At 67.0% G+C, this 20,783-nt stretch overlaps 4 protein-coding genes across 8 annotated transcripts; 1 reads left to right on the forward strand and 3 right to left on the reverse strand.

Annotated features, from left to right (window-relative positions):
- Positions 1-300: 300 nt before the first annotated feature.
- Positions 301-5,479, reverse strand: OS9 (OS9 endoplasmic reticulum lectin). The gene is given in 17 exon segments (XM_085534074.1): positions 301-778; positions 1,072-1,184; positions 1,267-1,370; positions 1,601-1,788; positions 1,875-2,147; positions 2,362-2,450; positions 2,565-2,610; positions 2,806-2,904; positions 2,906-2,991; positions 3,193-3,276; positions 3,279-3,393; positions 3,490-3,591; positions 3,690-3,763; positions 3,848-3,911; positions 4,007-4,113; positions 4,116-4,182; positions 5,237-5,479. Coding segments are annotated over 17 exon segments (1,884 nt in total). The 5' UTR covers positions 5,372-5,479; the 3' UTR covers positions 301-640.
- B4GALNT1 (beta-1,4-N-acetyl-galactosaminyltransferase 1) lies at positions 4,479-12,868 on the forward strand. 3 transcript variants are annotated; one of them, XM_085534060.1, is made up of 12 exons: positions 4,479-4,617; positions 7,060-7,143; positions 8,078-8,292; positions 8,935-9,102; positions 9,554-9,660; positions 10,188-10,225; positions 10,375-10,555; positions 10,701-10,802; positions 10,879-11,066; positions 11,367-11,507; positions 11,864-12,101; positions 12,213-12,868. In XM_085534060.1, exons 3-12 carry the CDS (start codon positions 8,087-8,089, stop codon positions 12,425-12,427), a joined length of 1,584 nt encoding a protein of 527 aa, XP_085390186.1. In that variant the 5' UTR covers positions 4,479-4,617; positions 7,060-7,143; positions 8,078-8,086; the 3' UTR covers positions 12,428-12,868. The 3 variants fall into 3 exon arrangements, with proteins under 3 accessions (XP_085390186.1, XP_085390189.1, XP_085390188.1); XM_085534063.1 differs by having other exon boundaries at positions 11,403-11,507; XM_085534062.1 differs by lacking the exon at positions 4,479-4,617 and adding an exon at positions 6,271-6,395.
- A 333-nt stretch (positions 12,869-13,201) lies between these two features.
- On the reverse strand, positions 13,202-16,397 carry DTX3 (deltex E3 ubiquitin ligase 3). 3 transcript variants are annotated; one of them, XM_085534071.1, is made up of 6 exons: positions 16,275-16,397; positions 16,015-16,070; positions 15,091-15,130; positions 14,389-14,980; positions 13,752-13,969; positions 13,202-13,503 (listed from the first exon to the last, which is right to left on the reverse strand). In XM_085534071.1, the coding sequence occupies exons 2-6, from the start codon at positions 16,025-16,027 to the stop codon at positions 13,428-13,430; spliced, it is 939 nt and encodes a 312-aa protein (XP_085390197.1). In that variant the 5' UTR covers positions 16,028-16,070; positions 16,275-16,397; the 3' UTR covers positions 13,202-13,427. The 3 variants fall into 3 exon arrangements, with proteins under 3 accessions (XP_085390197.1, XP_085390195.1, XP_085390196.1); XM_085534069.1 differs by having other exon boundaries at positions 14,389-15,130; positions 16,015-16,067; positions 16,275-16,340; XM_085534070.1 differs by lacking the exon at positions 13,752-13,969 and having other exon boundaries at positions 14,389-15,130; positions 16,275-16,317.
- Positions 16,398-16,577: 180 nt separating this feature from the next.
- On the reverse strand, positions 16,578-20,172 carry PIP4K2C (phosphatidylinositol-5-phosphate 4-kinase type 2 gamma). The gene is given in 11 exon segments (XM_085534072.1): positions 16,578-17,232; positions 17,471-17,577; positions 17,937-17,990; positions 17,993-18,191; positions 18,277-18,390; positions 18,674-18,712; positions 18,824-18,970; positions 19,042-19,182; positions 19,264-19,360; positions 19,682-19,779; positions 19,930-20,172. Coding segments are annotated over 11 exon segments (1,221 nt in total). The 5' UTR covers positions 20,074-20,172; the 3' UTR covers positions 16,578-17,151.
- Between the last annotated feature and the right edge of the window lie 611 nt (positions 20,173-20,783).

Here is a 20,783-nt window from a genome sequence, read left to right on the forward strand (position 1 = left end):
GGGGGGGGACATACGGGGTGGGGGGGGGGAAGATTGTCGGCAGTGCCGCGGGGACACGTGGTGGACAGCGCCCGGTGCTGAACTTCGCCATTGGCTGCAATGCAAACAGGGGGCGGGGCCAGAGCCGCCACGTGCAGAGACACGGGGGGGGATTAGGGGGACAGAGGGGGATAATGAGACCCCCCCCCAAATCCCACTCAGCACTGACCCCCATTGAGGGCCTGGGGGGCACCGCCATCCCAAAGACACCACAGCCATGGGGGGGTGGGGGGGGCACAGAAGGATACAGCCCTCGATTAATTAATTAGTTAATTAATGCACAGCAGGGATGGAGGGGTACAGGGCAGCACGTCTCATTATGAGAAAGGACCCCCCCCCTCCCCCCCCCGTGTCACACAAACACCCCACAGCAAAAACGGAACCACCCCCCCCCCTCCACTTCCTGCCCCTCCCCCCCCCCCCTCAGTGCGGGGCTCCCGGGGGGGCCATGGGGCCACCCCCCCCCCCCCGCAGTCTCAGTTCCTCTTTGGGGCAATGTGGGCTCAGATCACTGCCCCCCCCCTCCCCCAGGCCTGGTTTTACCCATTATGGGGCAGATTATAACCCCCCCCCCCGGTCAGCAGCGCTGTGGGTGGGGGGGTCACAACTCGTGGTCGTCATTGTCGCCGTGGGGGGGGGGCGGGGGGGACTCGTTGCGCCCCCCCCAGACGAAGCGATAATTGTCCTCCAGTGTCTGCAGCCGCCGTCGCTCCTTCTGCGCCTCCTCCGAGCCCTGCAGCTGCGGGGGGGGCACAACGGCTGCTCACATCACACCGACCCCCCCCCAACAGCAGCCCCCCCTCCCCACACACCTGCCCCCCCCGCCCCCCAATTCTGCTCCCCCCCCCCCCGTGCCTTTATGTCCCCCCATTTCCCCCCGGTCACTTCCTCCTCCCGCCCCCATCCCACCCCCCCCCCATTGCCTCAACCCCCCCCGCACCCACCGCTCACCCCCAGCCCCTTCCACTCATTTTCACCCCGTTGCCCCCCCCCCCCCCCCCTTCCCTTTGCCCCCGCCCCCCCCGCACCCACCAGGACATTGAGGAACATTTCCTTCAGGTTCTTGGTGTCCTCATCCGTCAGCCACTGCGCCTCGTCCCCCCCCGCGTCCCCCCCCGCCGTCACGATGGTGATCCGGATCTTTCCTGGGGCAGGGAGCACTGAGGGGGGGGGTCTGAGCACCGCGCCCCCCCCCACGTCCCCCCCCGCCCCCCCCCCCCTTATTACCTTCCGCTTTCAGCCCCTCCTTGGCCAGCAGCTCCTTCACTTCTCCTTCCAGCTGTTGCAGCCGGGGGGGCCCTGCGCCACCTCCTGCTCGCGGCCCCCCCCCACTGCGGGGACAGGAGGGGTAAGGGGGGGGGGTACGAGTGGTATTGGGGGGGGGACAGAACGTGGGTGGTGCCAGTAACGGGACAGGGGCGGAGCTGGGGGGTTCATAGAGCACAGGGCGGAGCTGGGGGGGCACAGGGCACAAGGGCGGAGCTGGGGGGTTCATAGAGCACAGGGCGCAGCTGCGCTCATGACGGTTTGTGCTCACCGGGCGTTTGCGGGGCGGGGGGGTCAGGTTGAGCCGCGCCCCCCCTGGCGCCCTCTCCCTCCTCCGGGTCCTTGGCGGCGGGGGGGGGGGCTCGGGGGGGCGGCCCCGTCCAGCCGCTCCATCAGGCGCCGCAACGTGGCGGCCAACGAGGAGGAGGCGCGGCGACGGTCAAAGTCCCCCTTCAGTCCCTCCGCCTCCAGCTCGTCCTCCACCTGCGGGAGGGGGCGGGGGGTGTCAATGGGGGATGGGGGGGGTCGGGGGGCGTCAATGGGGAGGATCGGGGCCCCCCCGCCCCCACCTCGTTGATGATGTTGTCGAACTCCTTCTCCATCTCCGTCTTCACCTCCTCCTTCAGCTGCGCCATCTGCTCCCGTGGCAGCAGGACCCCCCCCCCCAGCTCCTTCTCGAACCCCCCCAGCAGCTCCGCGTCCTCTTCCTCCTCCTCCTCCACCTCTTCCTCCTCCTCGGGGCCGGGGGGGTCGGAGCTGGGGGGCTCCGGGCTGGGGGGCTCCTTGGGGCCGGGGGTCTCGGGGCTCTTCTCCACCTGCTGCTCCCTGCCCTTCTCCTGGGCCTGGAGGAACAGGGAGGGCTCAGCCCTGGGGGGGCCCAGACAGGGGAGGGGGGGGGCAGCAAACAAGGCCGCTCCCCTCAGATCCACAGGGACAACCCCAGAGAGGCCAGTAATGGGGAAACTGAGGCACAGAGGGGGGGGCTGTGGGGGGAACCACAGCCCAGACCCCCCCCCACAAACACACACACACACACACACACACACACACACACACCTTGTGGGTGCTCAACTTCAGCTCCTCCAGGAACTGCAGCAGCTCCCGGGGGCTCCGGATCACTTTGAACTGGATCTTCTTAGGGCTGTCTGCGATGGGGAGAAAGTGGGGCGGGATGGGGGGGGACGGCGGGGGGATGCAGCGGGGACGGGGGGCGCGCCGAGCCGCCAGGGGGCGCCGTGGGGGCGGCATTGAGGACCCACCGGCCGAGCTGGTGCTGCTGTCCGGTCCCAGCGCCGAGTCCCCGCCCTGCGGGATGGAGGCAGCAGTGGGGCAGGAATGGGGCAGCAATGGGGAGCAAGGGGCAGCAATGGGGCAGCAGTGGGGCAGGAATAGGGCAGCAATGGGGAGCAATGGGGCAGCAATGGGGCAGCAGTGGGGCAGCAGTGGGGCGGGGGGGGTCCCGCGTTCAGCCCCCCCACCCCAACCCCCCCAGGCACTCACTGAGCCGTCCCGCTGTGTGTCGGGCAGCTCCGCAGCCGTGGGGGCAGCGCCGGTGTCACCGTGCAGGGCTGGGGGGGTCGGGGGGGGGGGTCGGGGGGGTCCCGTGTCCGTCCCTCTCGCTCCAGAGGCGGCTGTCGAGTGTGCGCAGCTCCTCCGAGATCTCCTCCACCTTCCGCTTGGTGTCCGCTGGGCAACAGCAGCAGCAGCACAATGTCACAACACCCCCAAACCCTGGGACCCCCCACTCCCACAGCCCCCCACCCTGAACCCCCCCACCCCCAGACCCCATTCACCTCCCGAAACCCCCCAACCCCAAACCTCCCCCCAACCCCTGGACTCCATCACCCTCACCCCCCCCCCTTTACCCCCCCCATTCCCCCCACTCACAGACTTGTGCTCGGACGTAGTGCACGTACTGCTGGGGGCTGAGGACGGGCTGGCAGCGGATGTGCAGGGGGGCGGCGCTGGGGGGGGTCGCAGCCAGGGGTGGAGGCAGAGCCGGGCAGTGTGAACCGTCAGCACGTAGGAGCACGACTGCGGCTCGTCCACGCGCGCGATGTGATCCGCAGCCCCCTCCTCACACACAAACTGCAGCAACACGGCAGGGGGGGGACACAGAGTGTGTGCAGGGGGTTGGGGGGGGTCTGTGCCCTGTGCCCCCCCCTCAAACCGCTCCGTGCTCACCCGCACTTCAGCCTCCCTGGGTGCACCCGTGAGGTCGCAGCGGGATCCGTTGCCGTAGCTCTGGCTGTGGTAGCGCTTCAGGCGGTGCTGGGTGGAGGCCTGGGGGGGAAATGGGGGGGGGACACAGCAATGGATGAATGGATGCGGGTGTGGGACCCCCACGGGCTCTGCCCCCCCCGCAGGGCTGTGAACCCACCTGCCGCTGCTGCGTCGTCCCAGTCAAACGCCGACTGGAAGTGGCCGAGGAAGAGGATGTCACCTTTGATCTCTGAGTCTGGGGGGCACACGGGGTGTTGGGGGCAGCGCTGAGGGGGGGGGGGCACCGGGGAAGGGAAACTGGGGGGGGGGACGGACGCACCTTCCACGTGGTACTGCTGGATGTGCTTCCCATAGCAGAAGCGATACGTCCACCAGTCCTTGGTCTGCGGCAGAGGGGATGTTGGGGGGGGTTGGGGGACAACAAGGTGGGGGGGTAGCATAGCATGATGTGCCCCCCCCCCACAACACACACACAGACCTTGAGCAGGCAGGGCGCCGTGCCCATGGGGCGCAGCAGCTCGGCCACCCCGGAGCCGTTGTAGGGCCGCGCTTCGGGGGGGGGCTCGGGGGGGTGGTGGAGGGCGGCGGGGGCAGGCGGCACTCGTAGCGCTGCTGGAACACTGAGGACAACGTCACCACGTCGGCTGCCGGGTGCTGGGGGGGCACAGCACAAAGGGGGGGGGGTTTGTAGGGTGACGCCGCTGGGGGGGGGGACACAAGGGGAACCTGGGGGGGGGGTGTGACAGGAGGGGCCCCCCAGGGCCAGGCTGAGGGGGGACAAGTGACACAAAGGAAACCACAGGGCTGGAATGGGGGGGTTGGAGACACAAAGAGACCCCAGGGCCGGGCTGAGGGGGGTGTGACCCAAGCGGAGCCCTGTGGTGTTGCGGGGCGGGTCAGTGGCCCCAGAGGGGTGGGGTGCCCCGCTCAGCACTGCGCTATGGGGCAGACTTTGCCCCGTGCCGTGCCCCATAGCGCTGACAGCGTTGCGGAAGCGGTTACTGAGCGTTGCTCTGGGTCACCAGCGCTGTCACCCGGCAGCGCTGACACCGGCCTCGTGCTGGCGGCTGCAGCCACAACCGGACTCAGGTACGGCCCCACACGGACCCCCCACCCAGAACCTGCCCCCATCCCCCAACCCCCCCCAACCCCCCCCGCTGTCACCCCACATCCGCCGCCCCCCCCCCGACCCCCCATTTCCTGCCCCCATTTCCTGCCTGGGCCCAGCGCTGCTCCCCCCCCCCCCAACGGGCCCCACAGCTCAGCCCATGGAGCCCAGGTCGGATCTGGGCCCCAGCCCAACACCCGGCCCCGCTTCGGGTCGGGCCCGGGGCAGCTGCTGCCCCCACCCCCCCACCCCACCCCCACCCCATCCCCATTACACACCCCACCCCCATTACACACCCCATCCCATCCCATCCCACCCCATCCCATCCCCATTATCTATCCCCATTACCCATCCCATCCCCATTATCTGTCCCCATTTCCCATCCCGTTCCCGTTCCCGGTGCCCACCGTCCCATCCCACCACTGTCCGTTCCCAGTCCCCCCCCCATACCCATCCCATTCCCGTTCCATTGCCCCCCTCCCATCCCATTGTCCATATCCCACCCCACTCCCGTTCCATTCCCATCTCGTTCCGTTCCCCCCCCGTTCCGTCCCCCCGCCCCCACTCCCGGTTCCCGTAGTGCCCCCCCGGTTCCGGTACCTGCCCGGCCATGACGGGCTCCCTGCTGATCTCCACCCCATACGCCATGTCGCTCAGTTCCCTCACGTTCAACTCCCCGTTCCCGACCCGCAGCGCCGCCAGCAGCGACAGCGCCAGCCCCAGCGCCGCCGCCATCTTGCCCCGCCGCCCCGCTTCCGCCCGCCGCCTCGCTCGCTAGGCCCGCCCCTCCCGGCTGGCCGCGTCGCCATTGGGCGGTTGGCTGTCAGTCAGGGAGGAGGGAGCTTCCTATTGGCTGTCGGGAGGGGAGGGAGCCCCCCGGATTGAGGTCGCTGAGGGGAGGCGGTGGCGGCTCCGTGCGGGGCGGCGATTGGTCCGAGTCATCGCGGTGGCGGCCAATGAGAAGGCGCGGCTCCGCCCCGCGGGGTGACGCAGGTCCCGCCCCTTAAAGGCGCAGCGCGGCCTCCCATTGGCCGAGCGGGATGCAGGCGAATCCCGCCTCCTGATTGGTGGAGGCGGCGGAGCATCCCGGGGGGGGGGGGGGGGGAGACAGGCGGCGGCAGTCACGTGACTACCGGGATCGGGGGCGGGGGGGGTTGGGGGTCCGATCCCCGCGGGGATAATGGGGCTCAGTGGGGCTCATTGGGATTCAATGGGGCCCATTGGGGTTCAATGGGGCTCAATGGGGCTCAATGGGATTCAGTGGGGCTCAATGGGGCTCAATGGGGCTGGGGGCTCCGTGCTGCTGCCAGGACCGGGCGCCGCCCCGCCGCGCTGACGCCCCCCCGTCACACCCCATTGAAGCCCCCTCCCCCCCCCCAGTCCCCCCGTGTCCCCCAGCCCCACACGTCGCCCCCCCACCCCCCATCACCCCCCTGACCCCCATCACCCCCCAATCTCTCTCTCTCTCTCTCTCTCTCTCTCTCTCTCTCCCCCCCTTCCTCCCCTCCCTTTGTCGCCCCCCCCCCGGTCCTGCCGCTCAATGTCTCCGTTGTTCGTTCCGCTCTCACCGTGGGCTCAGACCCCGCCCCGCTTTATTCCCCCCCACACACTTTACGTACCGGACCCGCCCCCCCTCCCGCCGCTCCCGGAGCTGCGGCGTTGCGGTTCCGGTTCGGGTCCATCGGGGGCGCACTGATTCCCTCCCCCCCCCCCGGTACCGGTGCGGCCGCGGAGCTCCGGGAGGCGCCGGCAGAGCCAGGTACGGCCCGACCGTATCGCGATATATCGGGGGGCGGGGGGGGAACGCGGCACCGGCCCGATAAAATCCTACAACGCCACCAGCCGCAGCCCCCCCCCCCCCAACACCCACCACATTCCGGGGCCTCGCAGCCGCCGCCCCCCCCAGCCCTTCCCCCAACTCGGCCCCCCCGACCCCACCAGCATCCGCCCCCACCTCACCCCCCCAACCCCGCCCCTGCACCCCCACCTCACCCCCATCCCCCCCCATCCCCCCATCCCCCCCATCCCCCCCCCGTCGGTCCCTATGTAGGTTGTGGGGTTATTTTTTATGCGGGGGGGGGGGAGGCTGCTGGGGGTTCCCCCCATAGATCCCCATGTGGGTTAAGGGGCTGGTTTTTAGGGGGGGGTTGTTGGGGGGTATTTTGTGTCCCCGTGTGGCTGATGGGGTTGTTTTTATGCGGGGGGGGGGCGGTGTGATGGGGGTGCCACCCTTTTCCCACAGATCTCCATGTGGGTTATGGGGCTTTTTCTTTGGGGGGGGGGTGGGGTGATGTTGGGGGGATTCACGCACTACCTGTGCCCCCCCCCCCCCCCATTCCCTCAGTACCGGGGGCTGTTGGGGGGGATATGGGGTTGTGTGCCCCCCCCCCGGCCCCCGGTGCCACCCCTGTCCCCATCCCCAGCCGCCCCCCGGCTGCCGCTGCGGGCAGAGCCATGAGTGTGGGCTGAGCCCCCCCCACCCCAACGGGAGCCGCGTCCACGCTGAGGTGAGGGGGCTGGGGGGGGGAGACTGGTTTGTATTGGGTCATATTGGTTTGTATTGGGTGGTATTGGTTTGTATTGGGTCGTATTGGTTTGTATTGGGTCGTACTGGTTTGTATTGGGTCATATTGGTTTGTATTGGGTCGTACTGGTTTGTATTGGGTGGTACTGGTTTGTATTGGGTGGTACTGGTTTGTATTGGGTCGTACTGGTTGTATTGGGTCATATTGGTTTGTATTGGGTCGTACTGGTTTGTATTGGGTCATATTGGTTTGTATTGGGTCATACTGGTTTGTATTGGGTCATATTGGTTTGTATTGGGTCGTACTGGTTCGCAGTGGGGTCAATGGGTGGAACTGGGAGCACTGGGTGGCAATGCAAGGCACTGGGGACACTGGTTTGTATTGAATAGAACTGAATGGAACTGGGTGGCACTGGGGGGCACTGGGGGGCACTGGGGGGCACTGGGGGGCACTTTAACCCCCTGGGGACCATTATGAACCCGTGAGGAGCCGTACCAGCTCCTGGGAACCAATATAAACCAGTGCTCACCCTCATTCCTACTGCTTCCAACTGGTGCACACTGCTTTGTACTGGGGTGAATGGGGCCGTACTGGTTCCCAGTGGTTCATACTGGTGTGCACTGGTTTATTTGTGCTGGTGCACGTTGGTTCCTACTTGCACCTACTGGTTTGTACTGGTTTTTACTGGTTTATTCTGTTTCTCACTGGTTTATACTGGTTCTTAGGGGTTCATACTGGGTCATAGTGGTTCATACTGGCTTGTAGCAGTTCTTACTGGTTGTTATTGGTTCATACTGGTTCCCATTGGTTTTTACTGGTCCTTACTGGCTCATAGTGGTTCATACTGGTTGTTATTGGTCCATACTGGTTCCCATTGGCTTTTACTGGTCCTTACTGGCTCCTGCTGTTCCCGCAGCCCCGCAGGATGCGGCCGGGCCCGAAGCCGCTGTGCCTGCTGCTGCTGGCCTTGGCCTCGCTGGCTGCGCTGCTGCTGCACCTGTGTGCCCCCAACCCCCCCCCGCAGCGTGGACCTGCGACACCCCCAGAGCGAGAGACTCCCGCCCCCCCGCCAGGAGCCCCCCCCAGGAACTACCCACACATCCCATTCCGTCTGAAGGACGACGTCATGGGGTGAGGGGGAACTGGGGGGGTTATGGGGGAAATGGGGGGGTGGGGAGAATGGGGGCACTGGGGGGAAGGGGATATGGGGGGTGATGGGGGACAATGGGGGGCAATGGGGGATATTGGGGGCAATGGGGGGCGATGGGGTCGTAGTGGTGTGGTGGTGGGGCAATGGGGGGGGGGCAAAATGGCGGGGTGGTGATATGATATGGTGATATGGTGATATGATGATATGATATGATGATGCTATGGAGACATGGCCATACAATGCTATGGAGATATGATGATATGATATGATACGATATGATGATATGATGATGCTATGGCAATAGGGCCACACAATGCTATGGCAATACAGCCACACAATGCTATGGCAATACAGCCATACAATGCTATGGCAATACAGCCATACAATGCTATGGCAATACAGCCACGCAATGCTATGGCAATACATACAATGCTATGGCAATACAGCCATACAATGCTATGGCAATACAGCCATACAGTGCTATGGTAATACAGCCACACAATGCAATGGCAATACAGCCATACAATGGCACTATAATGATGTGTTATGATGATGCTGTGCCCATACAACACTATGGCGCTGTATAACCCGGTGCTGCCCCGCTGTGGCCGCGGTTCCCGCAGGCTCCTGCCCCGCAACTCGTGCTCGTGCGATGCGGACCCGGGGCTGTCGCTGTCGCTGCCGCTGTTCGGGCAGAGCCGCTCCGTGGATTTCGGCAGCGCCTTCGGGCCCGACGAGCTGCCCCGGCTGCAGCGGCTGCGGGAGGGCGAGTTCCGGCGGCACCGGCTGCGGTGAGCGGCACGGCCGGCAGGGGGCGCCGTGCGGGGCGGGGCGCGGGGGGGCGGCGTGGAACCCAACGGAGCCCGAGGGACACGCGTGTCTGACGGGAACGTGGGCTCCGAGTGGGGCCGAACGGGACCGTGGGGTCCGTATGGAGTAGAGCGGGACCCTGCGGGCCGCGAGGGGCCGGGTGTGACCCTGAGATCCATGTAGGGTAGATACAGGGCTGAATGGGACCCTGGGGGGCTGTGGGGTCCCATATAGGAGTGGGGGGACTGTGGGGACCATATGGGGCTGGGCAGAGACCATGATGTCCCTGTAGGGCAGAAAGGAACGAGGGGGTCCATGTTGGGTAAGAGGGGACCTGTGGGGTCTGGGGAGGGGGGGGAGGCGTGGGGGGGGAGGTGTGTGTGGGGGGGAGGCGTGGGGGGGACCCTCCGTCCGACCTGCCCCCCCCCGCAGGGTGCAGTCCCCCGCTGACCGCCTGCTGGTGGTCCGGGCCAACTCCCCCCTGGAGTACCCGGCACAGGGGGTGGAGGTGCGGCCGCTGCAGACTGTGCTGGTGCCCGGTGAGGGGGGCGGGGGGGGCTGGGGGTGGGGGGTGGGGTGGGGGGAAAGGTCCGGGTATGGGGGGGGGGGTGGAGAATGGAGGGGAGAAATGGGAGGGGAGGGGGGAGGAAGGCTGGGGGTCATGAGGGGGGAGGGAGGAAGTAGGGGGTGATGGGGTGGGGGGGGCACAGGATGTTGGGGGGCGTGGGGGGAAATTGGGGTCATGGGGGGAAAGCTGAGGGGTGGGGGGGGACATGGAGGGTGGGGGGGAATTGGGGGTGTGGGGGGGGAGGGGGGTGGTGGGAGTTTGAAACAAGGGGGCACGGGGGAAATTTGGGGGAGGGGTGGCCATGTTTGGGGTCAGGGGGTTCAAATTTGGGGCACAATAGGGGGCAGGGCATGGGGGGGCCACATTGGAGGGAAGTGAGGGTTGGGGGGGTCACACCGGGGATACAACGGAGGGGGCTGCGAGGGGGGAACGTCTGGGGAGATGTGATGGGGGGGGTCCGATGGGCCCCATTGACCCCCAACCCCCCCCAATCCACAGGGCTCAGCCTGCAGGCAGCGGGCAGGACGGCATATGAGGTACGGGGGGCAAAGGGGGGGGGGGCAGCCTGTGTGTGCATTGTGTGCGGGGGGGTCTGTGTGTCTGTGTCTGTGTGTACCTGTGTCTGTCTGTGTGTCTGTACCTGTGTCTGTCTGTGTGTCTGTCTGTACTCCCGTCCCATTCCCAGGTGAACCTGACGGCCGCCCTGGGGACGCTGGCGCTGGCGGCGGCGGTTGAGGGGGTGTCGGTGCGCGGTGAGGGGGGGTCCCAGCTGTCGCTGGCGGCCGCTCAGTTGGACCGACTGAACCGGCAGCTGCAGTTCGTCACTTACACCAACACCGTGTTCCACCCCGACACCGCCGACATCGGTCAGTGGGGGGGCGGCGCTGAGGGGGCGGGCGGGGAATGGGATGCGGGTGGGGGGGATGGGGGTGGAGTCGTGGGGGGGGGGGGGCTGCAGGTCGGTGTGGGGCGCTGTGTGTGTCCCCCCCCCATCGCCCCATCGCCCTGCAGTGCAGTTCTCCACCCCCGGCCATGACGCCTCCTTCGCCATCCGCATCCGCCACCCGCCCACCCCGCGGCTCTACGGCCCCGCGGACACCGACGGGGACGGCGGTGAGTGACCCCCCCCAACCCCCCAGCCCCATTTCCCCCCCCCCCCCCCCCCCGGGCGCTGACGGCCGCCCCGTAGGATACAACGTGACGGCGCTGGTGACCATCGCCACGAAGACGTTCCTGCGCTACGACAAACTGCGGGCGCTGATCGCCAGCATCCGCCGCTTCTACCCCACCGTCACCATCGTGGTGGCCGATGACAGTCAGCGGCCAGAGAGTCTGCAGGGCCCGCACGTGGAGCACTACGTCATGCCCTTCGGGAAGGTGGGCGGGGGGCGACAGGGGAGGGGGGCGTCGGGGTCTGATGGGACCGAGGGGTGGGAACGTTGGGGTGGGGGGGCTGCGGGGAGGGGATCGACGGGGCGGTGGGAGCGAGGATCGGGGGCACCGTGGGGTGGGGGCTCTATGGGGCGGGGGCTCGATGGGGCGGGGGCTCGATGGGGCCGGGGCTCTATGGGGCAGGGGCTCTATGGGGCGGGGGCTCTATGGGGCGGGGGTCTATGGGGCGGGCTGTGTGCGGGGCTCTGTGTGTGGGTCCGGCTGTGGGGCTGACTCGTGGCTCAGGGCTGGTTCGCGGGGCGGAACCTGGCCATCTCCCAGGTGAGCACCAAGTACGTGCTGTGGGTGGACGACGATTTCATCTTCACGGCGCGGACGCGGCTGGAGAAGCTGGTGGATGTTCTGGAGAGAACCAGCCTGGACCTGGTACGGAGGCGGCCCACAGCGCCCCACAGGACACCCAACAACGCCCCACACCCCACTGCGCCCCGGCATCCCCGCACCCCAAACCTGACACCCCGGGATCACCCCAAACCGACCCCAAATCGCGGAGCCGGGGGGGCCCAATTTCCCTTCGGTTCGGTGGGGTCGGTGCAGCGCGGTGGGGCGCTCGATGGGGTCGGGGCGGAGCCGTGGGGGCGGCGTGTCCCGTGGGGTCGGTGTGTCCCGTGGGGTCGGTGTGTCCCGTGGGGTCGGCGTGTCCCGTGGGGTCGGTGTGTCCCGTTGTTCGGGTCGCCCCCCGCCCGTTCCCGTTCCCCAGCGCCGTCCCGCCGTTCCCGCAGGTTGGCGGCGCCGTGCGGGAGATCACGGGCTTCACCACGACGTACCGGCAGCGTCTGACCGTGCGCTCGGGGGGCGCGGGCGGGGACTGTCTGTGGACGCGGCCGGGTTTCCATCACCGCCTCTCGGGCTTCCCGGGCTGCGTCGTCACCGACGGCGTCGTCAACTTCTTCCTGGCCCGCACCGACAAAGTGCGGCAGGTCGGGTTCGACCCGCGGCTGCGGCGCGTGGCGCATCTCGGTGAGTGGGGGGGAAATGGGGCGTCACCGGGGGGACACGGGGCTCCGTGTTGGTGTCTGCCGTCGGGTCCCGTCGTTCCGTCCGGCCGTGACGCCCCGTGTCGCCCCGCAGAGTTCTTCATCGACGGGCTGGGGGTGCTGCACGTGGGCTCCTGCGAGGACGTGGTGGTGGATCACGCGTCCAAACTGGCGCTGCCGTGGCGCAAATCGGAGGCGGAGCGTTTGTACGCCCGGTACCGGTATCCCGGCAGCCGCGACGACGGAGCGAGGCTCAAACATGGGCTCTTCTTCTTCAAGAACCGCTTCAAGTGCATGCTGGGCAATTAGCCCGCACGGCAGTTAATTAGCCCGCACGGCAATTAGCCCGCACGGCAATTAATTAGCCCGCACGGCGGGTATTGCGGGTATTGCGGTACTTCGGGCCCCTGCCGTGTCTGCCGTGGGCACCACGTTGGCAGCCGTGGGTACCACGCGTGGAGCAGCGCGACCGACCCGGGAAGGAGCGGCCCGTCGCCCCGTTACCGCCCCCCCCGCCGCGGTGCCCGCTGTGCCGTTTTTAGCTCTTTTTGTACCGGGGTGGGGGGGGTTGGGGGGGTCGTGGTCCCGTCGCCGCCCCCCGGACTGTTTTCTATTCCCCTCCCCCCCCCCGTGGGGGCGTTTTGTGCCAAGTCTGTGCCCCCCCCCCCGCCCCATCGCCGCGGGACCCCCCGGGGTGGGGGGCTGCCCCCCCCCGCCCTTTTCTACCCAAACTGTGAGGTTTTAACGAGAGCCGATGGCGCTGTGCTTCTTCATGGAATATACTATGGGGGGGGGAGGGGGGGCATTTATGGGGCGGTGGGGGGCACCGGGATGTGGGGATCCATTAAGGGGAGTCTGGGCTGCGGGGTGTGTGTGTGGGGGTGGTCCCATGGGGCGGGGGTCCCTGCGAGGTAATGGGGGGCTGCGGTGGGGTCTGAGGGCACCCGTGGGGGCTGGGAGGGTTATGAAGGGTCCCGCGGGTGGGGCCGTGTGGGGGGGGTTGGGGGCCCTGGGGTCTCATTGAGCTCAATTGGGTTCACGCCGTGGATCAGCGGCTCAGCCCCCCCGATACCGACCCCACGCTCCCTTTGCGTTTCTTTATTGGGTCGAAGTTACAGAGCGGGGGGGGAATAAAAACCAAAAAATAAATTACCCCGAACCCCCCCATCCCCCCCCGGTTCCGCACAGCGCCGCGTCCCGCTGTCTGTCCGTCTGTCTGTCTGTCTGTCTGTCTGTCTGTCCGTCCGGCCGTGTCAGGGTTGGGGGCATCGCGCCCCCCCAGGGACCCCCCGGTGCGGGGCGACCCCCGTCAGTCCTCAGTGATGCCCTTGGCACGCAGCTCCTCCTGCACGCGGCTCAGATACGTGGGGTCGGGGTACCCGAACCTGGGGGGGTTGGGGGGGGTCACATCAACGGCTCCACCCCACGGCAGCCCCACACTGAACCCCCCCACCCCAGACTCTTGTTGCCCCCAAACCACAGCCAGCCCCCCCCCCAGCTTCCCCCACCCCCCAGCCCCCCAACTCCACACCTCCCCCGTTCCCACCCCATCACCCCAGCTCACCCAGCCCCACCTCAACCCACACCCAGCCCCCTCCCCTTGTTCCCCCCCCCCCTTTACCCCCCCCCGTACAGCTGCGGCCCCCCGGAGCAGTTGGTTTTGTGGTGGATGTCGTTCCAGGTGATGACGTTGGCGCGGCCCGTGGTCATGGAGGTGCCCACGGTGAAGGTGAGACGCTGCTCAAACGCTTTTCGGAACAGCCCCAGCACCTTGTTGCCCTCGGGGCAGTCGGGCAGATACGCCACGCGCGTGGTGCCGGGGTAACGCACCCCCGGGTTGGGGTGTTCGGCCTGGGGGGGGCACAGCGGTCACGTATGGGGGGGGGGGGGGGACCTGGGGGCGCTCAGGAGGCAACAAGGGAGGGGCTGGGGGGGAGGTGGGGGCACCTGGGGGTGACATATGGCAGCGTGGGGGGGCACGGGGGGTTAAGGGGGCACCGGGGGGAACTTGGGGGTCCCGGCTGCCCCCAAACCGGATGTGGGGCCACCCGGGGGGGGCTGGGGGTCCCGGTGGGTTTCAGGTTTGAGGGTCGCTTGGGGGCGGCCCAGGGGGCGCCTGTGTGAGCGTGGGGGCGTCAGAATCTGGGGTCACCCGGGGACAATTGGGGGCACCGAGGGGTCACAGCCCCCCCCCCCCACATCCTCCCCACGACCCCCCTGACCCCCGTCCCACCCCGTGACCCCCCGTTCCCCCCCGTTCCCCCCCTTACCCCCTGCACTCCGGGCGGAAACACGTATTGGATGACGATGGTTCCGTACCGCTCGTAGCCCGGTAGCGGCAGCGCGGCGTCGCGGCTGACCAACATCCGCCCGTCGTGGGGCTGGTTCCCCACCAGGCGCCCGTAGAACCGGCCACAAACCGGACACGCCGTTTTAACCTGCAGCGCCCGCGCGATGCAGGCGGCGCAGAACGAGTGGCGGCAGCGCTCCAGCGTCTTGCGCTGCTCGATGTCCCCGAGGCAGATCGGGCACTGCCGCTCCCCGTCCTCCTCCCCCCCGGCCCCGCTCCCCGCCGCGCACGGCGCCGCCCCCCCCGCCGCCCCGGCGCCGGTTCCCCGGTTGTGCTGCGCCTTTTTCAGCTCCTTCTCGGTCTCCTTGAGCAGCGCCTTCAGCGCCTTCCTGGCTGCGCACAGCCGGTTGTGGGGCGGCGCGGCGCAAAGCTGCAGCACCACGATGTCGGACGCTTCGGCGTCCACGCGGACACGGACACGCGCGTCCTCGCTGAGCCGGGCGAGCTGCGCCGCGCGCTGCGTCCGAACCGCGTCCCACACGCGGCGGGGAACCGTCACCCGGGTCTTTGCGCCCCCCCCCATGACGCCCCCCCCCATAACGCCCCCCCCCCTCCCCCTCCTCCTCCTCCCGCCCCCCCTCCACCCGGAGCCGCCGCCGTCGCGGTGCCGCTCGTGGCCGTGGATCCTCCGCACGCAGCCATCCTGGACAGCAGCAAAGACACTGCGGGGGGGCGGGGTAAAAGGGGGGTGTAAGGGGGGGGGGAGCCCGTGTAAATCCCCACCCCCAGGGTCAGGGAGGAGGGGGGGAATGAGGGAGGTCAGGGGGGTGTAAGGGGGGGGGGGAGCCCCGTGTACATCCCCACCCCCACCCCCCAAAATCAAAGGGGGGGGGGGGTCATGGAGAAGAGGGGAATGAGGGAGGTTGGGGGGGGGGAACCCCATGTACATCCCCACCCCCACCCCTCAAAATCCCGGGCTCGCGCTGTGGGGCAGCTCAATCCCCACCCCCAACTCCAACCCATTGGTGACCGATCACACTGTGCCCCCCCCCCCCAACCCAGGGGTCTCACACCTGACTGTGCCCCTCCCCCAACACAGGGGTCTCACACTGACTTACACCCCCCCCCAATACCCGGGGTCACGTGATGGGCCGCCCCCCCCCCATGTGCCCCCCCAGCCCCAAAAGCTGCAGAGCAGACCGTGCCCCCAGCTCGGGCTGCAGAAGGTCCCGTTGCTTTGGGGGGGGGGGGGGGGCATCGTGTCTCATTTTGGGGGGGGCCTCATCCTGAGAAGGGTCTTATTTTGGGGGGGGTCCCATTTTGGGGTCAGGGATCCCGTTTGGGGTGGGGGGGGGAGGGCGGTTCCTATTTGGATGTTGGTCCCGTTTTGAGGAAGGTCCCATTTTTTTTGGGGGGGGGGGGGTTGTTTGGATGGGAAGCACCATTGTGGGGATGGGGGGGGTCCCATTTGGGGTGGGGTCCCATTTGGGGTGGGGTCTCAATGTGGGGAGGGCCCTGCTTTGCGATGGGGGGGTCCCGGTTTGAGGACGGTCCCGTTTTAGGGGGGGGTCCCACAGCCCCGTTATGGGGTGGGGGGGGCACCCACCTGGTGAGCCCATGGGGCGCAGCGGAGGACGCGGGTTCAGCCGCTCCCGGGGGCTGCTGGGGGGGGGGGGGGCAGAAGGGGGTCACAGCATCGCCCCCCCCCCACATCACCGCCCCCCCCACGGCCCGACAACAACAAAGCGCCTCCTCCCCCTCCCTCCCCCTCTCCCTCCCCCCGCTCTCACACCGTGACACCCCCCCCCCCCATCCCGGTGCCGTGTTACCGCTGCCCCCCCCCCGCTCCCCCCGACCCTCCCTCACCCCGCGGCAGCTTCATGGCGGGGGCGGCCCAGCACCGAGCGGCGTCACGTGACCGAGGGGATGGAGGGGGGGCGGGGACCGTGGGAACCGCGCGAAACATCGCGAGATTGCGGGGAACCGGGACCATGGCAACGGTGCGAAACATCGCGAGATGCGGGGGGGTGATTACAGCGACCTCTCCAAGTCTCGCGAGAAGATGGAAGGACTATAGTAACGGCGCGAATCATCGCGAGATCCCGAAATGGAGCAGGGAGGGGGAGAGCGATGGACGGGGCGGAACCGACGGGTCGGCAACAAAACGGGCTCGGTTCAATAATTTATTCAGTGTCCGGGGGGGGAAACGGCTGGAAACGGAGCTACTGGGGGGGGGGGGGGATCTGCCCCCCCGGGTCCCGTTGGTTGGAGGGGAAACTCACAATAAGGGTCCGACCCCCCCCCCCCCCCCCCCCCCATTAGTGTCAATGACTCACATTGAGGGGGGGGCAGCTCAGTGTTATTGCATGACCCCCCCCATGGACTCAATGTTATTGTATGACCCCCCCCCCATGGACTCAGTGTTATTGCATGACCCCCCCCCCCAATGGACTCAATGTTATTGTATGACCCCCCCCATGGACTCAATGTTATTGTATGACCCCCCCCCATGGACTCAATGTTATTGTATGACCCCCCCCCATGGACTCAATGTTATTGCATGTCCCCCCCCCCCCAATGGAGATTAAGGCACTTGAGAAACACCCAGAGATGGGGGGGGGCTCACACGGGGGGGGGGGCACAGTCCCAGGATTGAGGTGGGGGGTTGGAGGGGGGGGGGGTGTCTCTGGTCCCGGTGCTGTGGGGGGGTGATGGGGGTGGGGGGGGTTGGGGGGTTGTTCCTTTAAGCGAAGATGTTGGTGATGAAGTCGAGGAAGCGCTTGGCGTATTGCTCCGGGTGCACCGTGGAGATCTCAGCCCCTGCCTGGGGGGGGGCAGCTGTCAGGACCCCCCAACTCACCACAAAACCCCCCTTCAGGTTTACCCGTAACCCCTCACATGCCCCCCCCTGTACACCCCACCCCCCCATTCACCCCAACCCAGCTCCCTCTGCTTCTCACCCCACCAGACAGGAAACACCCCCCAACCCCCAGCCCCCATTTCATTAATGGGGGGGGTCCCATCAGCCCCCACCGTGACGTTTGTTTTGGGGGGGGTCTCACCCCGTGCTTTACGGTCTTGGCGGCGTGCGCTGCCTTCTTGCGGGCGTCGTACTGGGTCAGCACGTCGATCAGCCCCATGAAATAAACCTCCTTCCGGGGGCTCCTGTGGGGCAGGGCACAGGGGGGGGGTCAGCCCCTATGGTGACCCACTGCCCCACATCCCCACCCAACACCCCACAGTGACATCACCCTCCACCAAACCCCTCCCTGCCCCCCCAGGTCTGTATGGGGACCCCCCCCACCCCCAAATTCCCCACCTCAGCCTCCTATAGTGAGACCCCCCACCCCCAAACTCCCATAACAGCCGTCACCCCAAATCCCCCCACAGCTCCCTGTGCCAACCCTCCCCACCCCCAAACCTCCACCCCAAATCGCCCAGTGAGTCCCTTACAATGACCTTCCCCCAGCCCCCCCACCCCAAACCCACCCCAGCCCCAATGGCAGATCCAACCCCCCCCCTCACCGTCAGCACTGCGGATGGCGTAGACATCGATGGTGGGATCAAACTCTCCGGGCCCGGGGGGCGGTGGCAGTTGAAATAGGCCCCGATTCCCTCTGGAGAAGTGCCATAGGAACCAGCCGTGCCCCCCCCCTCATCGCCACCCCCCGCTCCACCCCCCTCCTCTTCCTCCCCATCTTCCTCCTCCTCGGGCGCTGGCCGTCCTGCCTCGTGGATGCCCAGCAGCAAACTGTAATCCATGATCTTCAGCTGCACCAAGAACTGTGGGGAGGGAGGGGGGCGAAGTGGGGCACAGCAGTGAGCAGAGCTCCCCACAGCCCCCCCTGCCCCCTCCCCCCCCACCCACCTCCACGTCCCTCTTGAGCTTCTCCATGAAGTCCCGCTTGTCGTCCTCGCCCACATAAACCTTCTCGCTCTTATTCAGGAAGTCCACGTCCTTCAGCGTGGGCAGCTCCTTGCCCTGGGGAAGAGGGGAGGGGGCACATGTGGGGCAGCCCCCCCCCAAAGCCCCATCCCACATCTCCTCCACCCAGCTCCTCCATCCCCCACACCTCGTTTCATTTCCGGATCCCACCCCCAAGCCCCGTTTCATTTCAGGGCTCCCCCCACCACCTCAGCCCCATTCATTCATTCACTCCCTCAGTGCCCCTCATTCCTTCTTGGGCTCCTCCCAGTCCCATTCATTTCGGGGCTCCCCTCCAACCCCCACCCATTCAACCTGGTGCCCCCCCCCCCCCATTTACCTTCTCCTTATCACTTGCTTCCCGTGACACCAGCGAGCCCTGTGTGCGCAATGGGGGGGGGAGAAACAGATAAAGTGAGGGAGTGTGGGGCCAGCGGGGGGAGGGGGGGACGTGAGGAGGGGGGGGTCGGGCTGGGGGCCCCCCCGTTACCTTCAGGTCGTACTTCCTGTGCACGGGCAGCCGGTGGCTGAAGGTGTTGCGCATGGCCAGCAGGTAACTCTCCTCGCTCTCCACGCTGGCGCGGTACATCCCCAGGAACTGAGGCAGCAGGGTGCTGCCGTGGCACTGCACCACGTACTGGGGGGGGGGCACGGCATTAACACCCCCCCCCTTCTTTTGCATTGTGCCCCCCCCGCAGATCCCTGTACCTGGTGGTAGTGGGACAGCAGCCCGTGCACGTCAGCCACGTCCTCACTCGACAGCTCCTTCACCACCAGCGTGCGGTCGTAGGACAGCAGCAGGCGGCGGTCAGCGTCCTCAGCGTGGGGGGGGCTGCGGGTCAGCGACACCTGGGGGGGGTCGGGGGGGGCCGTTATTGCTGGGAATGGCGGCAGAACGGCAGGTGGGGGGGGGGGGGGGATGGAGCCCACCTGGTAATCCTGGTCATCGATGCCAAAGCGCTCACGGAGGTTGCGGAAAACCTGGGGGCAATACTCCTTGAACTTGAAGTGGCTGGGAAGGTGCTCCCTGGGGGGGGGCACGGCGGGGTCAGTTCATCCTGCGGGACCCCCCCCAGATCCCTTATGTCCCCCCCATACCCTTTATGCCCCCCCATATCCCTTACAGACCCCCCTATATCCCTTATGTCCCCCCCATACCCCTTGGGACCCCTCCATATCCCTTACGGACCCCCCCACATCCCTTATGGACCCCCCCCATATCCCTTATGCCCCCCCCAACCCTTTATGCCCCCCCATATCCCTTACAGACCCTCCTATATCCCTTATGACCCCCCCATATCCCTTATGTCCCCCCAACCCTTTATGCCCCCCCCGTTTCCCCGCTGACCGGTTGAACAGGTGGTTGTTCACTTTGATCTTGGAGTTGGCCTTGAAGTCGTCGGGCAGCAGCATCACGGGGGGGGGCACCTGGCTCAGCTCGTTGATCTGGGGGGGGGGGGGGGGGCGTCAGGTCGGACCGTCCCGACCCCGGGACCCCCCAAAGGGCCTCGTTAAGCCCCGGGCCCACGGCGGGTCCAGAGCCCGGTGGGCTCCGGTGGCTCCGGTGTTTCCGGTGGTTCCGGTTCCGTCCCGCACCTGGTGGTTGACGCCCCAGGCCAGCACGGCCAGCAGCGGATCCGCCGCCCGCGGCACCTTGACGCGCTGCGGCACGAAGCGCTTCTGCTTCTTCTTGGTCTTGGTGCGCGGGGCCCCCGGACCCGCCGCCGCCGCCGCCGCCATGGCCGCCCGCTTCCGCCCGCCCCACTTCCGCCCGTCCCGCCGCGGCGACGGAAGCGGACGGTCCGGGACCGGAAGTCTCAATATCCAGAGCGGGCCCGAGCTGAGTCACGTGGTGCGTCACGTGGTGCCCGGCGGTGCTCACCCTAAAGGGGTCCGGGTAGTTCCCGTGCGCTGTGCGCTCTGTTCCGGGCTTCGTGTGCTTTCTGTAGGGATCTGCCTGTTCTTATGGGGTCGGTGGGCTCCTATGGGGTGTTGGTGGATTCCTATGGGGTGTTGGTGGACTCCTATGGGGTGCTGGTGGATTCCTATGGGGTGTTGGTGGGCTCCTATGGGGTGTTGGTGGGCTCCTATGGGGTGTTGGTGGGCTCCTATGGGGTTCCAAGTACTTTCTGTAGGGGTCCAGGCACTCCTATATGGATCTGTGTTCTCCCATAGAGTTCTAAATGCTCCTATAGGGTTCCATGTGTTTTCTATAGGAGCCCAGGTGCTTCTATGGGGCCCTGGGCACACCCTGGGTGTCTGTGTTCCTATAGGGTCCATATAGTGATCTCCATAGGGGCCCTTGTGCTCCATATGGGCTCTGGGCTCTCTCCATACAGGGCTTCATGCAGTCCCTATAGGGGTCACTCCCCATATGGATCCATAGGCTTCCTATAGGGAATGTGTGCTCTCTACAGGGTTCTATATGTTCCCTATAGACCCTGTGTGCC

Source organism: Coturnix japonica, unplaced genomic scaffold (genome assembly GCF_054131305.1).
Source record: "Coturnix japonica strain WE unplaced genomic scaffold, WE-NBRP24 Scf074, whole genome shotgun sequence".
In the NCBI taxonomy this organism is placed as follows: domain Eukaryota; kingdom Metazoa; phylum Chordata; class Aves; order Galliformes; family Phasianidae; genus Coturnix; species Coturnix japonica.